Source organism: Colletotrichum costaricense, assembly GCF_030867565.1.
Source record: "Colletotrichum costaricense strain IMI 309622 chromosome Unknown Scaffold_9.1, whole genome shotgun sequence".
Lineage (NCBI taxonomy): Eukaryota > Fungi > Ascomycota > Sordariomycetes > Glomerellales > Glomerellaceae > Colletotrichum > Colletotrichum costaricense.
In genome coordinates this window covers 1919304-1942871 of record NW_026848238.1, presented here as the reverse complement: position 1 = coordinate 1942871, position 23568 = coordinate 1919304, and the positions used below count along the sequence as shown (strand labels likewise).

At 54.4% G+C, this 23568-nt stretch overlaps 5 protein-coding genes across 5 annotated transcripts; 2 read left to right on the top strand and 3 right to left on the bottom strand.

Moving 5' to 3' along the window:
- Positions 1-5169: 5169 nt before the first annotated feature.
- Positions 5170-12607, top strand: CCOS01_09455 (alpha-1,3-glucan synthase; the record flags this gene model as incomplete). Its single annotated transcript, XM_060457614.1, has 5 exons — positions 5170-5673; positions 5732-5992; positions 6058-9095; positions 9155-9396; positions 9453-12607. The coding sequence occupies 5 exons, from the start codon at positions 5170-5172 to the stop codon at positions 12605-12607; spliced, it is 7200 nt and encodes a 2399-aa protein (XP_060312314.1).
- A 790-nt stretch (positions 12608-13397) lies between these two features.
- On the top strand, positions 13398-13844 carry CCOS01_09454 (uncharacterized protein; the record flags this gene model as incomplete). Its single annotated transcript, XM_060457613.1, has 3 exons — positions 13398-13477; positions 13544-13739; positions 13794-13844. The coding sequence occupies 3 exons, from the start codon at positions 13398-13400 to the stop codon at positions 13842-13844; spliced, it is 327 nt and encodes a 108-aa protein (XP_060312313.1).
- Positions 13845-14293: 449 nt separating this feature from the next.
- On the bottom strand, positions 14294-14872 carry CCOS01_09453 (uncharacterized protein; the record flags this gene model as incomplete). Its single annotated transcript, XM_060457612.1, has 1 exon — positions 14294-14872. The coding sequence occupies one exon, from the start codon at positions 14870-14872 to the stop codon at positions 14294-14296; it is 579 nt and encodes a 192-aa protein (XP_060312312.1).
- Positions 14873-16834: 1962 nt separating this feature from the next.
- CCOS01_09452 (homogentisate 1,2-dioxygenase) lies at positions 16835-18351 on the bottom strand (the record flags this gene model as incomplete). The annotated part of the gene is made up of 2 exons (XM_060457611.1): positions 16835-18167; positions 18284-18351. 2 exons carry the CDS (start codon positions 18349-18351, stop codon positions 16835-16837), a joined length of 1401 nt encoding a protein of 466 aa, XP_060312311.1.
- A 1352-nt stretch (positions 18352-19703) lies between these two features.
- CCOS01_09451 (uncharacterized protein) lies at positions 19704-20468 on the bottom strand (the record flags this gene model as incomplete). The annotated part of the gene is made up of 4 exons (XM_060457610.1): positions 19704-19871; positions 19924-20107; positions 20213-20264; positions 20342-20468. The coding sequence occupies 4 exons, from the start codon at positions 20466-20468 to the stop codon at positions 19704-19706; spliced, it is 531 nt and encodes a 176-aa protein (XP_060312310.1).
- Between the last annotated feature and the right edge of the window lie 3100 nt (positions 20469-23568).

Here is a 23568-nt window from a genome sequence, read left to right as displayed (position 1 = left end):
TCAACGCCGTCGCAGAAACCAGAAGGCAGAAAAATCCTTCCGAGGCTCACGCTAGGCGATTCGCAGTTAGAGAGGGCTCGCGTCAGTGAGTCCGAGGTTCGGGTCTTTTTAGTTAGACAGGCTCGCAATCCCACGTCCCGTAAACCACGACCTCGCGCGACACCCCGCCTGGGTGTTTTCCCTCTGTGCCTCTCTCTGCTGAGTAAGACCCACGTCACGTCTTTGGAGCGGCTGCTCGATAGTCTCCTTGCTGGCGGGCGGGTGTGGAGGTTTTTTGTCCTAGTTGTCGGGGCGAAACCGTTGTGGAGATGACAAACAGTAGCTCGACAGTAGCTCGAACAGTTTTCGGCGCTTCTTTGTGCCAGGCAGCAACTGCCACTTTCAAATCAACAATGACAAACGACGACCCGAGGCGAGGGTAGGGAAGACGAGGGTGGCGGCGTCAGGGCGTCTAGCAGGACGGGTTGGGCTTGTCGTGGCTGTTTGAGTGACACTGACAAGTCACGACAAGAGCCGCAGGTCGTTCGTAAAGTAGTCGAACTTCGACGACATCAAATTACTTGCTCGCTGGTGGCACCGTCCCGAAGGATATACCCGCACGTATGGAATGAACACGGGCATTTAGAGTGCTGGTCGGAGCGCTTCCGTCGTTCCCGGGTGATTGGGTCCAATAATTCCTTGCCAAAATAGTAACAATATTGGGCAATAATACGGAAGTTTAGACGGTAATGGCATATGCAAGTGCGAGCTCTTTTCTGGCAATACTCATCTCGACAATCGCAACGTTATCACTGGATACCGAAATTTTGGACGCGAGAGTCTAAGCGAGACTGAGAGAGAGAAGACTTTTTCCATATCCACGGCTCGTGGGAGCTGAAGCCTGAACGTCGAATTTTCGTTGAGACAAGCCGCTGGGCACTAAAGCCTTAGGGCATCGAGATCTTCGGCATTCCGGTGACCGCGGGGCCCATCTCGTTCTTGGCGGGGAAGCTTGGACGAGCTCCTTGCTTTGTGCTCAGCTCTGGGCGGCAAAGGGGGAGTGCTCTGTGACACACAAAGAGAACAATTTCTCCGACAAAGCAAGACAAAGCAAGGAGAAAAGCCGTTGGAAACTCTGAAAAAAGGAGACCAAATAGGGGCTCAAATTTCTGGGGGTTGAACGACGATGAGTGAAGATATTTTCCCTCCCTCGACTCCATCAATTTGCTCTGCGACTTCGCCTACGCTACCGCACGGGTTGAGATGTGTCAGATTGATCGTGATTCCGTCCAGAGGTTTCGAACCCATGGGCGAACAACGCCAACGAGGGCCACACTGGCTCCAGTGTTTCCTGAACCTGGAGGCTGGGAGTGAAGTGGTCCCAGCCCACCGGGACAAGGGGGGGTGTGGCACAAACGCATGGTCAAGTAGTCTCGAATTCAGTCAGAATTGCTCGGCGGCGGTCCTTGTGCTCCGTTTTCGATAGTGGGCAGGCCAAGGGACGCCACACACGGAGAAAGTCGAGGGAAGAGAGCAAAAAAAAGAATGGGCTCATTCACTTCATTAGCCACAGGACCGGACAATTGTGCGAACTGGTTGTCGATACTGGAGAGAAAAATTGGCACAGCGAGTGAGAGAGCGAGACTGCGTAGTAAACGAGCCAATGGTAGACGCCACAAATCACACAAACAACGCTCTTCCCTGCTGTTCCGTCGCCGATAACAGAGAGTATTTATAGCAACGATCACCACAGGGGACACGGATTGGGTTTGGGTGCTGAGAGGTGTGGTGCTGTCGTGCAACCGTCGCCTCGACGGCAGCTCGGATTCGGGCATTTTATGACGAGACTTCAGACCTCTTTAGCTACTAGCAAATGTCTGTTGGTGCCGATATTCAGAACGCAAAGCTGAAGGATTTGCTTTTTTTCTCCGGGCCACAATCGCTTTATGCGGGCTCATTTTGACCACTCTATGGATTTATGGGCTCATGCTGTACGTCCCGGGCTGGCCGGGGGGGGGGAGATACCGGTAGATGGCTCACCGAGATGCGTCAAAGTGTGGTTGCGTTTTGCTCAGGGGCTTTTCTCCAAATTGGTGGCTGAGAGTGGGGGTCGTCGCGGGCGGCGGACATGCCGATATGCCGATATTCTTTTACACGAGTAGAGTTTGATTGTCTACAGAGTATCGAAACATATTTTGTGCTTTGTACTATGTGTACGGAGTATCCATACGGTGCTAAGGTGGGGGGGTATAGGGGAATACGACACGCGAGGTGGGAAAACTCGAACGGTGTGTGCCTGCTTTTAGGGGCCGAACGGGTGGCTTTCGAACCGTCCTCGCATAGTCTGGATAGTCTGGATAAATCTGGATAGTCTGCATTAAATGGCTTGATCAACGATGACGGCGGCGGCGTATATGCAGGTCCCTGACTATGTCGAGTGCACAAAAAACCGGTGCTCCACTACCGGTCCGTATTTCTTCGCGCAGCCGCGTCATGCCAACTCTGGAATAGGGGCAGAAGGGGGGTGACTAAACAAGCTTCTGGTCGACTTGGCGAGAATTTGTTCACCAAGCACGATAGCCCTGCCAGTGAGGTGCCAAACCTCCTGATTCCCCACAGATCATTGGCAATTGCTTGTCTCATTGGACACAATGGCAAAGGCAACTGGGCATAATCAAGAGTGAAAGTTGACAAACCTCTTCCAGGCTCTCCCAACCTCGCTGTTTGAGTTTCAGCTTGCAAGGACTGCCACTCCCGCGCGAGTCCGCCAGCGGTTCGGACGGAATACGAGAGACATCAGACGAGGAACAGACACTCGCTGGCCGCCCGCCGTTGGCCGTTCCTCTGTGCCCTATCCGCAGCCTCTGTGCGCTAGAGGCGCTGGCTAATCTGCGCACTAAAGTATAACCGCCCTGTCATCGAGCTGGTCAGGGCAGTTCCTGGGAATGACAGAACCGTTGGCTTTGTCTCTCTTTCTGTCGTCGCCGTTCGAAAAACCTTCCGAGAAAGGGTCGAGAAGCGACGGGCGAAAGGTAGAGACAGAGAGATAGGTAAGTATGCGAGCTTCAGGTATGAGTTACGGCGATACTTGGAAGTGTGTGCTACAGACCGAGCCTCAGCGTAGCACCAGTTCAGATAGTGATAGTGATAATGGCTTGACAGAACATGGAAAAAGGAAGGTGACTGATAACCACGTCGGCTACCCAGCCTAAAGTGAGTTGTGCCGTTGCAATGGTTGGCGCACGATAGTAAGAATACAGATATACACACAGTAGTACTCCGTAAAGAGGGCAAAAGGCAAGCCACAACGTTTCGCCACCAAAAGTGCCGCTGCAGGCTTTATGAGTTCTTGAATCTCAGCCAATGCCGTGACGTCAAATTGCTGTTCTGTCCACTTCTTTTCTGACCGTCGACATTCGACAATTCGACAGGCCGAGCACAACATCACGCTCAGTCCGTCCCATCACCCATCCCATCCTATTACATCCCGGCGGCCGTGTTGTAAACTTGTGGGACCATCTCCTGACTCGCTTGGCAGCTGTGTTCTCCTTATTGCAGTCTTCCCGAAAATTCTTTTTCTTCTTCGCCTGTGCTTTCTCGCATGCCCGCCGCATGGACGCAAAATAAGGGGTCCTGTGGTTTTCCCTTACTGTGAACCCAAGCAACGCAGCCCCAGGGCCAGAACCACATGCTGCGGTTTTGCGGGTTGCTGACACGAGAGAGAAATATGCAATGCAATGCATTCTCCATTCAATGGGCCATGCTCGCCGCCGCCGACGACGGTCGACCAGCCCCTCGCAGCTCGCTCGCCCAAGACATGCAGAATAAACGGCTTCAAACGCTTGGAAATCGGGAGGCCACTCGAGCTGACATCTGTTGGCGCCCAGCGTATGTCGACACCTCGACACCTGTCGAAGCTACTGAAGCTTTCTCTCGGCGGCTGAGGACCATGGACACACCACGCCCGACACAAGCCAAATGATCCCTGAAGGATCCCAGGATCGATTGGGTTCCCGGGAAAACACCCATGTCGACCAGAAATCCTGCAAAAGTTCGACTTTTTTCAACTCTTTGCGGCTCCACCCTTGCTTGGCCCGGGTTCCGCTTCCCAACTTCTGTTGCTTGCCAGTGCGAGCTCAGTCCAGCCCGCGGACACGGCCGTGGCAGAGCAAGGAGAGAATGGTCGTCGTTGATACTGAGATACGTACCTTTACACACGCGAAAGGGGGCTGCCGTCCGAACTATTCTATGAGAACAATGGACGGACAGTGGGACAAAGAAAACCCCAACATCCTTCCTAGCCTCTAGGTCTAGCAGTGCAGTCAGTGCCACCATACTCTGGAGGTCGTGCGTGGTCGTCTATCCTCGTCTATCCGTAGCTGGGTAGACTCCTCCAGGGCTCCTCCAAGTTCCCGACCGGGAAGATCTGCGTTGCTGGCTCCAGCCCACCCGCGGTGGCCGGGCCCATGGGCTGGTGAGGATATTCTTAGGATCCAATCGGCCACCCTCCGCAACCCTGCCCGCGAAGCCGAAGACACCACCGAGAGGTCACCGCTATGATGCAGACATGAGTAAACTTCGAGCTCGTATCCTAGAATGGTGGGCTCCGCAGGCGGCGGGCATGACGGATTCTGATGACCCTTTTCGTGAGGCGATGCCCAGCAGCCGGGCGGGTCTAGTCTGCCTCTCTCTCCATGTATCCTCCCACCCCTTACCACCACCACCACACACGCCCGTGGACCATGGACACGCCCAGAAGAGGCAAGCAAGCAAGCAAGTGCTGTGCTGTTCAAAGATTTCCGGCTCCATAGTAAAGTCCATCTATCCCGTAGTCCCTTCTCCCCTCCCCATCTCTGACGTACGTTGCTTCTGCATTTCCTGCCTAGCTCTCGTTCTTGCTCTGGTGTGTGTATTTTGTGGGAAACGGAAACGGCTCTACTATCGTTCAACCATCTTTCCCATCTTTCGTCTCTCGCTCAAACCCCCAAACTGGCATCACTCGCTTTCTGCCAGTCCATGATTGCTGTTACATTTTGTTTACTTTTGTTAACCTTTTTCTGATAAGTATTGTTGTTTATCTCTGGCGTCTTCCACTGCTTGATATCGCAAGCCCGCGCCTACCCACCCTCGCTTCGAGGACGCACCTCCCAGGCGTCCTCCATCAGAACATCACAGACCAAACCGCCCAACATGTGGTTCGGAAGGCTAAAGGCGCTCCTACTACTGGGCGTCTTGTCTCATAATGTTAATGGTCTCAAGTATGAAGAAAAGTACGCCGACTACAACCTCAACACAAATAAGGATGCGACAGATCCTATCCTATACGATGGAAAGTGGGAGAACCACAAGTTCACAAAGTCGCCAGAGAACTGGCGATTTCCGTTTTACACAATCATGCTCGACAGATTTGTAAACGGTGACCCGGAAAACGACAGCGCCAACGGAACAGTTCTCGAGCAGGATATCACAGGCACACAACTGAGATGGGGTGGTGATATCGCCGGTCTCGTCGACACACTGGACTACCTGCAAGGAATGGGCATTAAGGGAATCTATTTTGGAGGATCTATGCTCATCAACGCGCCGTGGAATTACGATTCTTACTCACCGTTAGATCACACGCTGTTGGATTTCCACTTTGGCAACCTCACAGAATGGCAAGCCGCTGTTCAGGAGGTCCACGACCGCGGAATGGTAAGTTGAATGATTCTGGCAAGTATCTCTATGATTATGCGACTGATTTGCGCGCAAGTACATTGTTTTCGACAACACGATGGCCACCTTGGGAGACTTGATCGGCTACAAGGATTACCTCAACTCCTCGGCGCCCTTCGAACCCCATGAAATGGATGTCATCTACAAGACAGATCGCCAATACCTCGACTGGACGTTCCCTACCAAGTACAACGAGACTTGCGAGCATTTCCCCCGTCTCTACCTCGAGGAGGGTAAGGAAGTTGGCCAGGAGATCTACGACATGTTTGGCGGCTGCTACGATGGTGACTTCGATCAGGTATGCTTTGGACCGTTCTGGAAATCTTGAGTTTGGGATATTGTACTGACCTTTTTTGCGAACAGTTCGGTGACACTGAGGCTTTCGGCGTTTACCCCGATTACCGACGTCAATTGACCAAATTCGCTTCCGTCCAAGACAGATTGAGAGAATGGGTCCCGGCCGTGAACCAAAAGCTGGCGCATTTCTCATGCATCATGATCCAGCAGTTGGATATCGACGGATTCCGATTTGATAAAGCTCTTCAGGTTACGGTCGATGCCCAGGGTCTTTTCTCCAAGAAGATTCGTGAGTGCGCTCGCGATCTCGGCAAGGACAACTTCTTCCTGCCCGGTGAGATTACAGGTGGTAACACCATGGGTTCCATCTACATTGGTCGCGGAAGAACCCCCGAGCAGTGGTTCAAGGACGTCAACACTGCCTACAACACCACCAACGAGACGGCCAAGGACATGGATATTTTCCTGCGCGACGAGGGCCACCAGGCTCTGGACTCTGCTGCCTTCCACTACTCTTTCTACCGTTTCTTGGTCATTTTCTTGGGTATGGACGGTACTGGTGTCGCCGGCTACGATGTGCCCAGTAACTTTGTCGAGGCTTGGAACGAGGTCCTCCGATCCAACGACATGATCAACGCCAACACCGGCAAGGTCGACCCCCGCCACATGTTCGGTGCCATGAACCAGGATACCTTCCGTTGGCCCGCCATCGAAGTCGGCCATGAGCGCAGTTTGATGGGTCTTTTCGTCACGACTCTTCACTTGCCCGGTATTCCCATGCTTACGTGGGGTGAGGAGCAGGCATTCTACGTCCTCGACAACACGGCGCAGAATTACATGTTCGGTCGTCAACCTTTGGCCTCTGCTCCCGCCTGGCAACAGCACGGTTGCTACTCCATGAAGGCAACTCTTTACTACCAAATGCCCCTCTCAAAGGCACGCGAGGGATGCCGCGATGACACTGTCTCCTGGGATCACCGCGACCCCAGTCACCCCATCAGAAACATCCTGAAGCACATGTACCACCTGAGAACCGTCTACCCCGTTCTTCAGGACGGTATGTGGCTCGAGCAGCTTTCCAACAAGACCGAGGAGCTCTACTACCCTGGTAACTCCGGAATGGCCACTGTCACTGGTCTTTTCAGTGTCATGCGCTACCAGCTCGGTGTCCAGGACCTCGGCGATGACCTCGTCCCCGTCTGGTTCATCTACCACAACAGGAACGTCACCACCACTTACACTTTCGACTGCTCGAAGAAGGACGACGCGATCATCTCTCCCTTCACCTCTGGCACCACGGTCAAGAACCTGTTCTTCCCTCATCAGACGACGAAGCTCGAGGACTCGCCCGTGAAGCTCACCTACGCGGGTAACACGGGCTACAATGGTTGCTTCAAGAATATTACCATGGCTCCTTTCGAGTTCCGCGCCTACGTTCCCGAGGCCGACTTCAAGCCTCCCCCGGTCGCCATCACCAAGTTCGTTCCCGGACATGACGCCCGCATCGAGTCCACCGAGCCTTCAAACACTGTGCCCATCGAGCTTCAATTCTCGGTCAAGATGGACTGCGACAGCGTGACAAAGTCCATTACCTTCAAGTCTCACACCGACGACAACAGCGTTCCCACGATTGACTCCAGCTCTGTCAACTGCACAGACATCTCCGAGACGATTTCTGAGTGGACCGGTGCCTTGGCCTCATCCTTCTCCTGGAAGGCCAACCTGCTGAACGTCAAGCACGGCGTGCACCAGGTGGTTGTCACCAACTCCTCGACCGCCACCGGCAACTCAACAATTGCTGCCACCGACCGCTTCTTGTTCCGCATCGGCGCGCAGGACAACGCCATCGTCTTCCCTCACACTGCAAACTACTCTAGCAACCTGCTGACCAAGGCCGATGACGGTACGATCACGATCAAGCACACCTCCGCCGGAGCCAGCAAGTTCCGCTACTCCACCAACTTCGAGTCGTCTTGGAGCGACTGGGCCGACTACGAGACTTCCACCAAGGTCGTCAAGCAGTCCTGGAACGGTACCAAGGCCCAGGAATGGGAGGGCGAACACGTAATCGTTCAGTACTACAGCAAGCTCCTCGGCTCCAGCGCGTACAAGGTGCACGCCGATATTGACTACGACATCCCCCGTCGCATCCCGCACATGTTCGCCGTGGGCAAGTTCAACCAGTTCGGCTACGACAGCGGTCTGCTCAAGAACATGAAGCACCAGAGCGAGTCGGAGTGGACGTGGCATTACATGGACGAGTGGCCAAACTACTTCAAGATGAGCATTTGGGGTATGAACCCGGACAAGATGCCCGATCAGTCTTTTGTCTACGGTGACGTCGACGGAGACAACGTCGTTGAGCGTCTCCCCCCTTCGTCCTTGTACGAGAACGCCGTCAACATCACTGGCCACCCTCCTACGCCGTACCTTGCTTACAAGGTCGTCCTCAACGATGCCACTTTCCAGTACCAGCTCATCCCCCAGGGTAACATGTGGATCCAGTTCTTCCTCTGGCTGTTCCTCTTCATCGTCCCCGTCCTCACCGGTCTCGCCGCCGTCCAGGCCTTCAAGCGCTCCTTCTACAAGGTCAAGTTCAACGAGCACGGTGTCCACGACCAGTCCAAGTTCAACATGATGATCCAAAAGACCCGCAACGTCTTCATGGGCGCCGCCGGTGCGATTCCCCTCAGCATGCGCAGCTCGACCGACCTCGTCACCGCCGCCGCCGCCGCTACCGCAGGCAACAAGCGCAAGACGGTGTTGATCGCGACCATGGAGTACAACATTGACGACTGGAACCTCAAGATCAAGATTGGTGGTCTGGGTGTTATGGCCCAGTTGATGGGTAAGGCCCTCAAGCACCAGAACCTCGTGTGGGTTGTTCCCTGCGTCGGTGATATCGAGTACCCCATCGATCAGATTGCGCCGAGCATGTACGTCAAGATCATGGACCAGGAGTACGAGATCAAGGTGCAGTACCACGTTGTGGACAACATCACCTACGTGCTGCTGGATGCGCCTGTCTTCAGGAAGCAGACCAAGTCTGAGCCTTACCCCCCGCGTATGGACGACTTGGAGTCTGCTATCTACTACTCTGCCTGGTAAGTCTTCGTGATGATGTCTCTCCCGCCTAGAGGACTGTATGCTAACAAGCCTCAAGGAACCAATGTATCGCCGAGACCTGCAACCGTTTCCCCGTCGACATGTATCACATTAACGATTACCACGGTTCCATCGCTCCTCTCTACTTGTTGCCTAAGACCATTCCCGTTGCCCTTTCGCTTCACAACGCCGAGTTCCAGGGTCTCTGGCCCATGCGTACCCCCGAGGAGAGCGCCGAAGTGTGCAAGGCTTACAACTTGGATATCGAAATTGTCAAGAAATACGTCCAATACGGTTCAGGTAAGACAACACGCTCCATTAGAAAACTCCACGTCCAGCTGCTGACAACTATCTAGTCTTCAACCTTCTTCACGCCGGTGCCTCGTATCTCCGCGTCCACCAGAACGGATTCGGTGCTGTCGGTGTCTCCCGCAAATACGGTGATCGTTCCTTCGCTCGTTATCCCATTTTCTGGGGTCTCAACAAGGTCGGCCAGCTGCCCAACCCCGATCCTACCGATACCGCCGACTGGGACAAGAACGACTTCATGAACCAGCCCAAGATCGAGGTCGACCCCGCCTACGAGGCCGGCCGTGGTGAGTTGAGACGCCAGGCCCAGGAGTGGGCTGGTCTCAACGTGGACCCTGAAGCCGAGCTCTTCGTCTTCGTCGGACGTTGGTCCCTGCAAAAGGGTGTCGATCTTATTGCCGATATCTTCCCCTGGGTTCTCGACAACTACCCTAAGGCTCAGCTCATCACCATTGGGCCCATGATTGATCTTTACGGACGCTTCGCTGCTCTCAAGCTCGCCAAGCTCATGGAACTCTACCCCGGACGTGTCTTCTCCAAGCCCGAATTCACTGCTCTCCCGCCTTACATCTTCAGCGGTGCCGAGTTTGCCCTGATCCCCTCCAGAGATGAGCCTTTCGGTTTGGTCGCTGTCGAGTTCGGCAGGAAGGGTGCCTTGGGTGTCGGTGCCCGCGTCGGTGGTCTCGGTCAAATGCCCGGTTGGTGGTACACGGTCGAATCGACCAAGGCCGCCCATCTTACGAAGCAGTTCAAGCACGCCATCAAGGATGCTCTCGCCACGGATACCAAGACCAGAGCCATGATGCGTGCCTGGTCCGCCAAGCAACGTTTCCCCGTCGCCGAGTGGCTCGAGAAGCTCGAGAAGCTTCAGCAGGGTTGTATCAGCGCTCACGCCAAGTACGGTAAGAAGGGTCTCAAGAAGGGCAATGTCCTCGTCAAGAAGACCCGTCCCGGTTCTATTCAAGAGCCTCTCCGCGGTGAAGTCGAGCTCGTCGACCGATCCCCCGCGTGGATGCGCCAGGTTTCCGACTACGATGATGATGGCACTACTCTCCACACTGGTCGCACTACTCCCGCCGGCATGCAGACTCCCGTTGGCATGCAGACTCCCATGATGTACACCAGCACTCCCGGGTCGCCTTCCATGTCACCGTCTCCCGCTTATGTCGACTCCCCGTACGGCTCTCGCGCCAACTCTCCTGGGCCTTTCGGCAGACAGATGGAACATGGTCGCAACATCTCCGATACTCACAGCCGCAACTTCTCTCTTCCCGGACAGGCTGGCCAGGATGGAGTCCACAGCCGTAATGTTTCTGGCTTCTCCATGGCCGACACTCTGCCTCTCCCGCCCCCGGGCGGCGGTCTGGGCATGCAGCAGGACAACTCTTCGAGAGCCTCCATGCTTAGTGTCGAGGATGTCGTCGGTGACAGACATGATTACAAGCTTCAGCAGGTCGATCCCTTCTTCACTGACTCTAAGGGTGAATTCTACGAGCACTTTGAGGAAAAGCTCAAGGCCCTCAACGCCGGCAACTCCATCTCTGAACTCTGCATTGAGGACTACCTCATCAAGTCCGAGAAGGAATGGTTCGATATGTACCTCGACGCCAGACTGGGTCGCTCCGCGTCCCCCTCATCGGCCAGAGGACAATCTAGATCCAGAGCCTCCTCGCCCAACGCTTCCCGCCTGAGTCTCGGCATGTTCAAGAACAAGTCCTCTTCCAAGTTGAGCTTGCCTCTCGAGCGTGGTCGCGCCAGAAAGTCCGGATTGATGAATAGCATGGCCGCCGATGACCCGAACGGTGCCTACGACAGCAGGACACCCCCCGACTCGCCCGGCTCTTACAACGCGCAATTCGATCTTCCCGAGGACTATGTCGCGCCCACGGGTGTCAGGAAGTGGCTCCAGTATCGCGTCGGTGATTGGCCCGTCTACGCGATGCTCCTGGCCCTTAACCAGGTCATCGCCACCAACTCCTACCAGGTGACCCTTCTCACCGGTGAAGTTGGCCAGACCGCCGAGAAGCTCTACATCATCGCCACCATCTACCTCGTCTCGTCCGTCTTCTGGTACGTCCTATCACGCACCATGCCTCTGCTTTACCCGCTCTCGGCACCCTACGCCGTCTACGGTATCGCCTTCCTCGTCCTCGGTTGCTCTCCCTTCGCTGGCGACAACAACACAATGGTCTGGCTCCAGAACGCCGCCACTGGTCTTTACGCCTTTGCTTCATCCTCCGGATCGCTCGCCTTCGCCTTCAACTTCGGTACCGATGGTGGTTCCACCGTTCCCAAGTGGATCCAGCGTCTTGCCATCATCCAAGGTCTCACCCAGATCTACACTCTCGGTCTTTGGGCCTGGGGTAGCTTGGTCTCCGAGGCCGAAGCCAACAGTGTCGCCAAGCCCACTCTCGCCGGCAAGCCCGCTCTCCTGGGCATCTGCCTTCCCGTCGCCATCCTCCTCTGGGCCATCGGCGCTATCCTCTACCTCGGCCTGCCCGACTTCTACCGCCAGACCCCCGGCCCCATCCCCCAGCTCTGGAAGACACTCATGAAGCGTAAGACCATTGCCTGGTACCTCATGGCCGTCTGCATCCAGAACTACTTCCTCAGCACCCTCTTCGGACGTAACTGGTTCTTCCTCTTCGCGTCCCAGCACGTGCCCGTCTGGAGCATGGTCATCCTCGCCCTCTTCTTCTTCATCATCGTCTGGGCCGTTGTCCTCTGGGGCCTGGCCAAGGCCAGCGAGAGCCACCCCTGGTTGTTCCCCATGTTCGCCGTCGGTCTCGGCGCCCCGCGCTGGGCCCAGATCTGGTGGGGTACCTCCCGCATCGGTCTCTGGATGCCATGGGCCGGAAGCGCCGTCGCCGGTGCAGTCCTCAGCCGTGTACTCTGGCTGTGGCTCGGCGTCCTCGACGGTCTCCAGGGTGCGGGTATCGGTATGATTCTCATGCTGACACTTACCCGTGTGCACGTCGCGGCGGCCTGTGTCGCCGCTCAAGTTCTGGGTTCCATCTTTACTATGTTGGCCCGCGCCACCGCGCCTAATAACGTCGGTCCGGGTCCTGTTTTCCCTGATATTAGCGAAGGATTGGGCATCGCGTTTGCCAACGCCTGGTTCTGGGTTGTGCTTTTGCTCAACCTGTTTATTTGCATTGGTTACTTCAAGTTCTTCAGAAAGGAGCAAGTTAGCAAGCCTTAAAAAGAAATAGGCTATGAAATGTTTGGGTTAGATAAGGATAGAATTTTCTTTCATTTTTCTTGAGTAGACATGAACCTCAGTAATGACCAAACTACTATGTTAATAGAGTTAATGACTTGTTATCCTATTGTCGCCATTAAATCCTTCCGTGATAAGTTCCTCGCACGCTGCGCTGGATGGCATCGAAGTAGGCGCTCAATCTTGACTACCGCGATATCCTTGCGAAATACCATACGGCCCGACGGCGTCAATTGCTGGTAAGCCGATGAAGGCAAGGACATAAGCCCCGCCGATTGGTAACAGTCATCATCAACGGCATCCGCGCCGCCCGGCTGACCGTGCCGGAGGGCCGACTATTATTTGCAAGGGTAGGCTTGGTCCGCACGGAAACGCCAACAGTCTTTTGACAACACGGCCTTCCACTCGCACGAGTAGCATGATCATTGCCGCAAACGTGCCGGATCATCGGTGCTTTCAGTGGCTCTCTCATCTAGAGCAATCTATGTTAGAAGCTTAAGCTTCCAAAAACACAGGCGCTGTAGGCGACCAAATCTCGTATCGAGTCATGCTAACCCACTGTACTACATGGTGTAATTTGACACCCGCTCAGATGATAGTAGCTCTGGAGACTACTGACTCGTTTCCACATCTCGCACAATGTCGAAGCTATATCAATACACTCTCGGTCTCTTCTGCCCCAGGAGCCTTTTGGGCTATTGAAGGCTTGAAGCTAAAATCCAACAACTCTATCCGTATTGAGAGCTTATTCTTGCGGCCATCGAAAGTCAGAATGAAGTTATCGCTCCTAGCTACAATCGCGGCGGTTGCCATCACCTCTACGGAGGCATGCGCCAAGTACAAGACTTGCTGGTAAGTAGATTGCATCACCCCTACAAATCTTCCAAGTGCCCTTTGCTGACTTTGCACTACAAAAAGGTGCGAGAGAAGCAACTTCATGTACGAGGGCAGACTGCAGGACAACATCCCCTGGGACGAGGACACCGTCAAGGCTTGCGTGGACCCCGGGAAAGTAGGATACTATGGGCAGAACTTTAAGGAGTGTCACCGATACAAGAAGTCGTTCTTCGCCTTCATTCCCTCCAAGGCCATTAACAACTGCGATTGGACCAAGGTGAGTTACACGATGATCTTGGAGGAGACAAAGTCACTGATCAATGCCACACAGAAATGCCAATCGGTTGGTGCTACGACCGGATACTGCCGCGAGAAGATTTAAATACCCCGAAGTTTGAGATAGCCATACGATATTTAATGTTTACTGCAAATGAAACTCTTAAGCATATTGGTTTTCCAGTGCAACTCTCACACAGCCTACAGGCCGGTCAGGGATGGCCCAGATCGAGGTTGCGGGTCAACAGCCATAAAGATTTATCGCACCTGCGTGCTGTAGTAGGGACAAAGATGTTGGTCACTCATATAACAACATGGACATTTGGTTCTACTAGGTACTTTGAGAACTCCAAAAGATCGACAATGCTCAATTCTGCACCTTCGTTACTACACTGAATTGCTGCAGTGCGTCAAAGCTACCGTGGAGCTCATCGGCGACGGTTTAGGCTTCCCTCCAGAGTCCTAGATAAAAGCCACACCTATAGATCGAAAGGTCTTCTTTCGCAACTTTTTCATCACTCATCGAAAGATACGAGAAAGACTCCGCAACCGGCACTACGCGGACTCGGCCTCCGAATCAGTAGGAGGGACAGGCATGACCTCCTTGAGCTTCTCCCCGCCAAAGACAGGCATCTCCGCCGCAGTAAGCACAACAAACAGCCTCGCCACCTCTGTCTCGCTCACATTTCTCCACCCGTGCATCGTGCCCCTCTGCACATATACATCTCCCCTCTTGAGGATAGCCGTCTCCCCGCTGTCCAGCACCAGCTCCAGTTCCCCCTCGACAAGCACGCCCGTGTCGAGGGTTTCGGTCCGATGCATCGGCGCGCCGGGTCCACCGGGGAGGAAATCAACGACGCGGGCGGCGAGGCCTCCGGGGATGTCGATGCCGATTTCGAGGGGCGGCTTCAAGGTAAGGTGGGTCTTGTAAGCGTCTAGATCGGCGTCTTCGGGGAGCGGAGCGGGGAGAGAGGGGGAGGTGTAGGCCAGGTAGAGGTCTGTTCCCGGGACGGATCCTTTGGGGAGTTCGGGGGCGAGGCCGGTGGTGAGGATTGCTTGGCCTGCGGCGTTGTGAGTTGTGACTATACGCCGGGGGGCCGGAAGGGGCTTGTATGATGGCGTTTGACTGGACATTTTGAGAACCACGAGTAAAATCGCAGGCTTGAAGGTTTGACCAATAGTGAGATGAAACTAGGATGTAATCGTCTGGATGGAAGTCTGAGTCTTGCCAGAAAGCGCCTTGTCAGCTCGCTTATATATACCTAGATTAGTAGGTTGATTTGTTGCTTACTGGTCTAACTCACTGACAATTGATCAGAAAACGACGTAATCGGTCGGCCGAGGAATACTTTAGAAAGACCGAGGCACCGTCAGAAAACATGCCTGAAGCGAACCCCTCAATCCAGGATCGATACACCGTCTTGCAGAACCTCCGGCCGAAACTAGCGACGGAACTACACCTCATTCGTTGTTGAGATTCCCAAGGATCGCTTCTCATCCTCTTCTGCAAGCAAAGTACGCGGAGGATCTATGCGGGGAAACTCGATTCGTCGCGTGTGCCCGACGAGGTGGTTGAAACGGCCGGAGATGGGATGGGGGGGCGTCAGCTTACCTCGTGGCAAAGATCACTTCGCATTTTGGAGGTCGAGAAGAGCTTAGATGATGGGCAGCGGGAAAGATTACGTGGTTCTGATCAGAGGAAAACAAAGCGCTTGCAATTGTGCAGAGCATAATCATGCGTTTAAGTTTATTTTCACCTCAGCCCTGCTATTCCGCCACTATCTCTCCGAGATGCAAATCATGGCTCCCTGTGAATAGCTAGCGATCAAAATCTACGGCATGTAGCATTGAACAGCTTGATGTCAGCCTACACTGGGGCGCTTCCAACCGTAGCCGCCGGATTGCTCCTGCTCTGTAGAGCGGGAACGCGAGCCTACACGCCGGGATGCAAGGTACGAGGACCAGTTGGGAGATATCTTGGAAGGCAAAGTCTCTTCGAAAGTCTTTCATAGGCTAGATTAAGTTCTGAGAAAGGTACTTCTCAAGTTCCTCAACTCACGAGGCACTTTGAACTAGGAAGATAGGCCCATAGTCTCAACTGTAGCCTGTTTACATGCCTGCGAACCTGCCAGACGCGCTTACATCCAATCCTCAAGCCTTTCTAGCACATTAGAAACGCATTGAGGAACCCTATATACCACAATGAACCCCAGGCCTCCTCGCCCGAACGCGGCAGAGAGCTACCGGGAGAGTTGCGACAACTGCGCCTAAACCAAAGTACACTGCGGAAAGGAGCAACTATGGTGTCAACGATGCATCTGACGGGGCCAAGCCGGCAGCTATAGTCCATCACAACGGATAAAAAAGCGGACTTACTATGCGGCAGGTTCCGAACCTGGAGGACGCAATGCAACTCTGTCACTCACTAATAATGAAACCACTGCTCTCCATACGCCAGGTGACGGCGGCCTGGGTTCGTGTACTGATATTGTGGGGTTGTTGACCAGAACGCAGCGCCGAGTTGTTGACACCCGATAACGCAAGCTCGTCGTAGATTTCGGGGAAAGAAGAATCCCGAGGACCCTCGTCCAGAGTACAGTGATGACTACCCTCGCGAGATGAGATGGCTCTTGGAGAATAGAACCAGTCTTGCGCCGAATGGGTGGGAGGCTTTACTTGGGGGCGAAGAGAATACCGTTGCCTATCGTATCTCGGGGGTGAATCATTTCACGATGTTGAAGAGAGGCCGGAATGCAGGTCTGATCGCTGAGTTTCATGCCAGAGCCTTTGTCGAGTTGAGTGAGTAAAATGTAGACTTAACGGTTTCCGCTTTTTGTCATCCTGCTTGGGAATTCGTTGCGTCACAGAAATCTACGAAACCTAACTTTCTCAACCCGTCATCCGTCTATGAGCCTACAGAGGACTTGATGTTTTAATAGCATGGACCGAAACAAGATGAAAATATGATCAAACACTTTGCTTTTGTAGTTATTTGTACTGGGGATAGAGGCAGCTGTGCCCCTGATCATGTACTTCATCAAATATCAACTTGAACACCACCCCGGCCTTGTCTTTTTATCTCTTCGCCTCCTTTTCCTACTTCAACAAGTGGCCACCAACAACAACACCCTCGGGCTTCTTCCAATGCACCGGCACCCCGCCCCAACTCTCCTCAGCATACTGCTGCTGCACCTTCTTGCACGTCCTCAAACCCCACTCCGTAACACCCACCATGGCACAGCTCTCGAACATGAAGGCGCAGCTGCCCTCGCCCACTTTAGCAGGCTTCAACTCAGCGTTCCTCGCACCCTCTCCACTCTCGGCGTCCGGGCCGTGGCCAGACATGGTATTATGCAGACTTGCGCCTCCTGGGACGAACCCACCCTTGCCGCCGCGCTTGGCGTCGTAGCCGCCCGTGATGAGACCCATGAACTCGGACATTGTGTTGCGGTGGTAGTAGGGGGGACGGAAGGTATCTTCGGCGACGAGCCAGCGCGGGGGGAAGATTACGAAATCGGCAATGGCGGTGCCGGGGACGCCGCTCGGGGCCGAGAGAACGGTGAAGATAGAGGGGTCCGGGTGGTCGTAGGAGATTGTGCCGATGGTGTTGAAACGGCCCAGGTCGTATTTGTACGGGTAGTAGTTGCCGTGCCAGGCGACCACGTCAAAGGGCGTGTGAGGCTGCGTGGCGGAAAAGTAGTCGTTGTTGAACTTGACCGTGATGGTGTAGTTATTATCCCCCTCGTGCGCCGTCGCGCCAAAATCCTCGTCGAAGCAGGCGACGGGCACCTGGAAGTCGCGCGCGTTGGCGAGGCCGTTTGTGCCGATGGGCCCCAGCTCGGGGAGGGTGAAGTGGCCCTGGTAGAGCTCGAGGGCGTAGCCGCGGGCCGGGCCGGAGGGGAGGTGGACCTGGTATTTCACGCCGCGGGGGATGACGGCGATCTCGAGGGGCCGGACGAGGAGCCAGCCGTGTTCTGTGCGGATGTCGAGAGTACCCTCTTGCGGGACGATGAGGAGGTCGCCGTCGGCCGAGTAGAATGCCGCCTTGGAGTCCATGCTGCGGCCCGCGGCGTAGACGTACATGCCGATGCCTTGCTTCAGAGTCGGGTCGCCCGCGCCAGCGACAAGGCGCATGCCGGCGACAAAGTCCCATTCCTTGGACTCGTCATGGTCAAAGGGGTCCCAACGGAGCTGATTGGGGATGTATTGGAGCGCGGAGGGCAGGGCACGGGTCTCTGGAGACGGAGCTGTTGTCGGGGCGTACGGGTGGTGGGCGCAGGAGGGGAGGATGCGGTAGAGCCAGGCTTGTTTGCTGTCGTGGCGTGGTGCCGTGAAGGAGGTTCCGGAGAGCTTTTCGGCGTAGAGGCCGTGGGGGGCCTTTTGTGGGGCGTTTTGGCCGATGGGAAGGGAGTCGGGGACGGCTTCGGATCTGGGGAGGAGGAGAAGGTGGAGATGTCAGCATATTTCTGGGGAAAGATTGTGGGAGAGACAGGGATGGACGGTATACCAAGACGGGGAATTGGGAAAGTGAGGTTGTAAACGTACTCTAGATGTGCGTCGAAGCCGACCTGGTAGCGGTACTTCTCCTTGAAATCAAACGTTGTGACGGGCATTGCTACGGGTTTTCGTTTGAGTGTTTGAGAGGGCAAGGCTATGAAGATGGATGAAGTCGCAAGATTTGGTGATGTTGATGGTCTTGCGCAAAAGGCTGATTGATGAAGGAGATAAGAAATTATGATACACCAATGTTTCCTTCGAGGATACACGACGTTCAAATATCACTGCCGTCCTCCCCGCCTCCTCCCCCGCGGACCTTTTCTGGATGACGTTTGGGTGAAATGCCATCCAATTCCTCGCAAAGCCGGGCGGGCAGCTTGTCTGCGCCGGTATCATATTCCGCGTTTGTGTGAGAGGGAAAGGTGCGGCAAGACGCGGCGTCTGCCGATGTTAGCCGGGGTCCGTGCTCTGCTCCCTATGAACCTTGGACCTCTCAATTCCGATTTCCGACAAGCTTACTCAGGATACCTTGGGTACCGTCAGATGTGCTTTTGAAGGAAGATACCCCCGGCCGTTGGTTCCGCTTAATCGTGCGATTCTCAAGAGCTTGCATCGGAGGCCAATTGGTTTGAGCATTGCCGAGGATGGTTCACATCCTCGCTGGAGAGGATATTACATCAAGTGAGAGTTGGCCATCATCTTCCATGTTCAAAAGCATCCCATATAGAGACGTTGACGTAGTAACAACGCTAGTTGTGAAGCATAGCACTGCCATGTTAGTGCGCTATGAGATTACCCCGCCATCCGTACCCCGTGAACAAGTGAGGGGTCTCTCCCTGATTGTTTGATGGGTTCTTCAGCATTATTGTCCTCATCTTTTGTCTGAAGAGTTCTTGATAATGATTCAAGCTGTAAGTCAACATTAGTCTACCACGGTACAAATCATTATCCAGTCAGGATCTTACGGGCTTGCGGGCTTTCACATGGAATCCACGGTAAGCCGCTACGGAGCTGCGGCGTGCAGGACCCTTGCTCCCCGGAGAGTGGGTCACGATAGCTGCAGGCCAGCCGCAATGGACTGTCATTCATATCCACTCACTCGAACTACACACTTCTCTCAACTGAGCGTCGTTTTCATTCCAAACTCGGGTCTTGACAATATTCATACTCACTCATTATTCTCAAATTCAAATGGATGGACAAGTGGAAGGCCAACGAGTCAATTGAACTGGGTACCCAAGCTATCACCGCCAGACACCCCGCTCGATCGAGCGTGAACTTCATAACCCACCTAACTATACATCTCGAAGCATAAAGCTCCAGAGCAGAGACCCTTACCCATTGACAATCATCCGACGATATCTATCGCAATATCCCATTGCGCCAAGTCGCCTATTGAGCCAAAGCGAAGCAAGCAGTTTTACCAGGAAGTATTGGACATGATCCGAAGAAGCAGAGCCAGGGAACTTTACTCCTCGCCCTCGTTCTTCTTGTTCTTCTTCTTCTTGCCACCGCCGCCGCCGCCGATCTTCTCAATTGCGGGGTTCTTCTGGAGGTGAACAACCAGGCGCGTCCAGGACTCCTCCTTGTCCCATTCAAAGCCTGCCAGGTACGGGTTGTCGAGCTCATCGTCAGACTGAGCACCCTTGTTAGCAAAGGTCATACTACACGGGGCGTTGTGTACTTACTCTCTTCTTGTATGCCTTGTGGATGGCGTCCAGGGCATCCTTTATTGTTACTCCCTTGAGGTTGCGTGCTGTTACTTCCATACCGAGAGGGAAGTGCAGGTCAATCTTCTTGACTGGGGGCTTTGACAGGTGCAGCTTGAGGATTTCCTTGTCCTCAACTTGCGATGATGAAGTGTTAATCTTCCTGTTGAGGGTCAGCCTGTTTTATCCAATGTGTAGCGACAGTAACCACCAGAGTCCACGGTAGGCAACGTAGCTAACCATGTGTGCTGAATGAATGTCAACTTACCATCCTGTCCGTTGTGTTTCCGGTGCGAGCTCAAGCTCAATCTTTTGTTCCTCTGTTGTGTTGTCAGTCGTGTCCCGAAGTAGCCGAGTTCAAAGTCAAGTCAAGTGCGGGGTTGAGACAGTGACGTACCAAGGTCCTTGATGTTGTACACGCCAGGTGCAGCGGCCGAAGATTGGCGGCGAGTCTTGGACTCCTTGGGTGGTGATTGAGAGAGACCCTCGACAGCTGAGTCGACCTTGGTGAGCGGTTCCGTCATGATGGTAGTCGTTTTGTGTGAAGTGTTTGATCAAAGGTGATCGTGTTGTGTTGGAATCTGAATGGCATGTTAGCTAAGGGAGCTTTCCATGATGCCAATTCAAGCTGGAGCTCCAGCTCCAGCTCCAGCTCCAGCTCAAAAGCCTCTCCAAGCCTCAAGCTCCGAGGTCCAGGAACAGGAGCTCTTGTGCTTCTCTCAATGGATGACGATTAGGAAGGAAAGGGGTAAAGGGTAGCTACCTTTGTTGAACAGGTGATGTGTGGTTGTGAGATGGATGGTTGGAGGAGAAGTGGGATGAGGAGGGGATTAAGAAGGGCAGAGAGGGAGGGGGCAGGAGCGGAGGTAGATGGATGTCGATCCGGTCGGGCGCCTGACCTGGCGTGCGGCCTGAGGTAAGGAGAGGAGAAGGGAGACGAGGGAAAGTGAGGGGTCCGTCAAAAGTGAAGTATCGAGAAGAGGTATCTGATGTCACGATGTGCAGAGTGAGGCGCGGGAGGATACTTGGAGATGTACACTGGCTTGGGGGTGTACTCGTACGTATCAGACGAAAAAGTGGTGCTTGGGGTCCTGGGAGTGGTCGGTTTTGTCGGACAGAGCTGGAGCTGAACAAGCCGTAGGTACTTCACTACCTCGCTAGGTACTTACTTACCTGACTGAGGAAAGAAGCAGCAAGCTCCCTGCATCGGCCTTGGAGTGGTAACCATTCCATTGTCGATGCATTACGGTTTCGTCAGACCGGGCGGGGTAACTGCCCATCAATGGCGTCGCCAGACGATCGCGTGACATGGAAGCTCATGAGATGCGCGCAGGCCTGCGACTTGCTGCGAGGGAGGACGGCGAGGAACGGGCGGCAGGTGACGGGTGGTCCGGGCTGGGAGCAGGCGCAGCGCAGGGACCAGGGGGCAGACCTGAGCTGACAGGGAAAGAGAGAACCACAACCCACAGGAGCTCCTTCTTTTTCCTCTCTCTGTGGCCCTGGACACCTTCCTCCGTGAGCTCATGTGAGGTTAACCTGGAAGGTACTACTTTCATGCTGAGGGAAGTACATGCAATCTTCTCTTGCCTTGCCTTGACTCTTCATCGAAACCCTCCGCTTGCTTCTTCTCTCTCATTGCCTTCACTCTTACTTCTAGGAAATGGTACCTAATTACCTGACTGTGTGAGCAAGATGGTCCGACTGCTTTGGTTGGCTGATTGTCCGAAACGGGCATGGCGCGGCCCAGGTCGAACAATCACTCGAGGGGACTTCCTGACAGATCGGCTTTAGTGCGGTCTCCGAAGTGCAAAGTCTGGGGTAAAAAGTCTGGGGAAAGGGCCAAAATAGAGAGCTTGAAGCTGCAGTCTGACGGTTCAGCGACGGTCGGGCCCACTTCTCCCGTCTCATCCTAAGCAAGCTACCTACCTACATGCAGCGATGAAGATGGGTGCCATCAGGAGCAGAGTGGGAGTGTGTGTGTGTGTGTGCGTGTGTAGGTATGTGTGGGAGGAGAGCATCTCGAGATCATCTTGATGCTTCTTTTTCGCAAGAGAGATTCTACGCAAGATCTCCAGCCTTGAAAGCAGGCACACATTCAGGGCCAGGAACAGGCGGAACAGGGACACAAGCGTAGCTCGGCGTTTGTACGGAGCACAGCAGCAGTAAGACCACCGTCTCCGACCCGTCGCTGCAAAAATGAGCCAAGCGAACCGGTTCCCGTGGTGGGTCTCGCCGTTCAGTGTACGCAGTATGGATACGGTGGTACCACAAAACAGCCCATCCCTCACCTGATTCATCACCCCCCAACCTGCCGACACCAAGACAGCACGGCAGCAACCAGAAGAGCATTCGAGAGTTAATTGGGAAAATGGTTCGCTAGTGACACCCAAGACAGCCATTGCCGATGGGCGATGACAGACGGCATCTGAGACGAGAGAGGTGATTTGCTGGTCTCGTGAATACGCTTCGATGGGGCTTCTGCTAGCAACGAATCGACGGCCTGCCCTCAATCGCCAGAGTTTGACCATTTCCTCACTGTGACACAGTGACACAGCTCACACCACCCTCTCCGTGCTTCGTCTTGGCCCCTTTGCTCCCCCTTCTCGAGGATCCCACCTTCAATATAAGCCATGCGGATCCCGACAGATCCTCTTTTCCCACTGACTTCTGGCATCATTTCTTCTCATTCACGGATTGCACGATGTCTGCGTTGATTCAGTGTTCTGTCCTGCTTCGAGCTTTTGTCCATCGTTGTTCTGTTTCCTTTCTCCAGAGCATCCCACCATGACCTGCTCCACGTCTTTCTCTTTCTACACCTGCTTTTCTCAATAGCCAACTCTGGCAAAGTCACAGACACATTGCGCGTATATCAACCCCAACTGCAGCTAGGCGAAGCAACAGTACAGTAGCAGCATGTCGTCACGTTCCCCACATTCTCGCGCCAGCTTAGCGTCTCACTTCGTCTCGTCTCGCATGCTTCACACGTCCATCCTCACGCCCGCATCGTTTCTGTCTCTCTTTCAGTTTCTCGCTCGCTCTCTCCATCTCACGTTTCCACGCCCTGCCGGCCTTCCTCGTTCCCCGCTTTCGCTTCCGCCCGCCGTGAAGACCCCCACAGTCCCAAGCGCGCTCAGCAAGACCATGTCCATCTCCGTACGCCCCCGTCACCTGTTCGATCAGAAACGCCGTCCTACGCCACTGTCCAGATATCGCTCGGAACAGCAATTTGAATTCCATCGCCAATGTGAAAAGACCCAAACGTACTGCACTGCACTATTTGACTACTTCGCGACCTCGCCTTCGGATGATCCGGTGAGTATGGAAGATTCCCCTCCGTTGATGATTCAGTTGGACCATCCGCCGTCCCGAAGACGTCGACAACCCGAGCATGATGCGAGCATGAACCAGATCCACTAGCGGCACGGCAAACCCACAACGCCAATTACGGATGTCCCGGCCATCTCTCCTCCACCTAGGTACTTTACCTTACGGATAGTCGCCATCCCGTTCCAGTCCACTCCGATCCGCATTAGTGATCACCGGCCACCTCACTCGTCGCCCTCCCGGCGTTCCCCATTTGAAGAAGATACGGACAACGTTTGAAATGTGCAGGTGTGAAAAGGA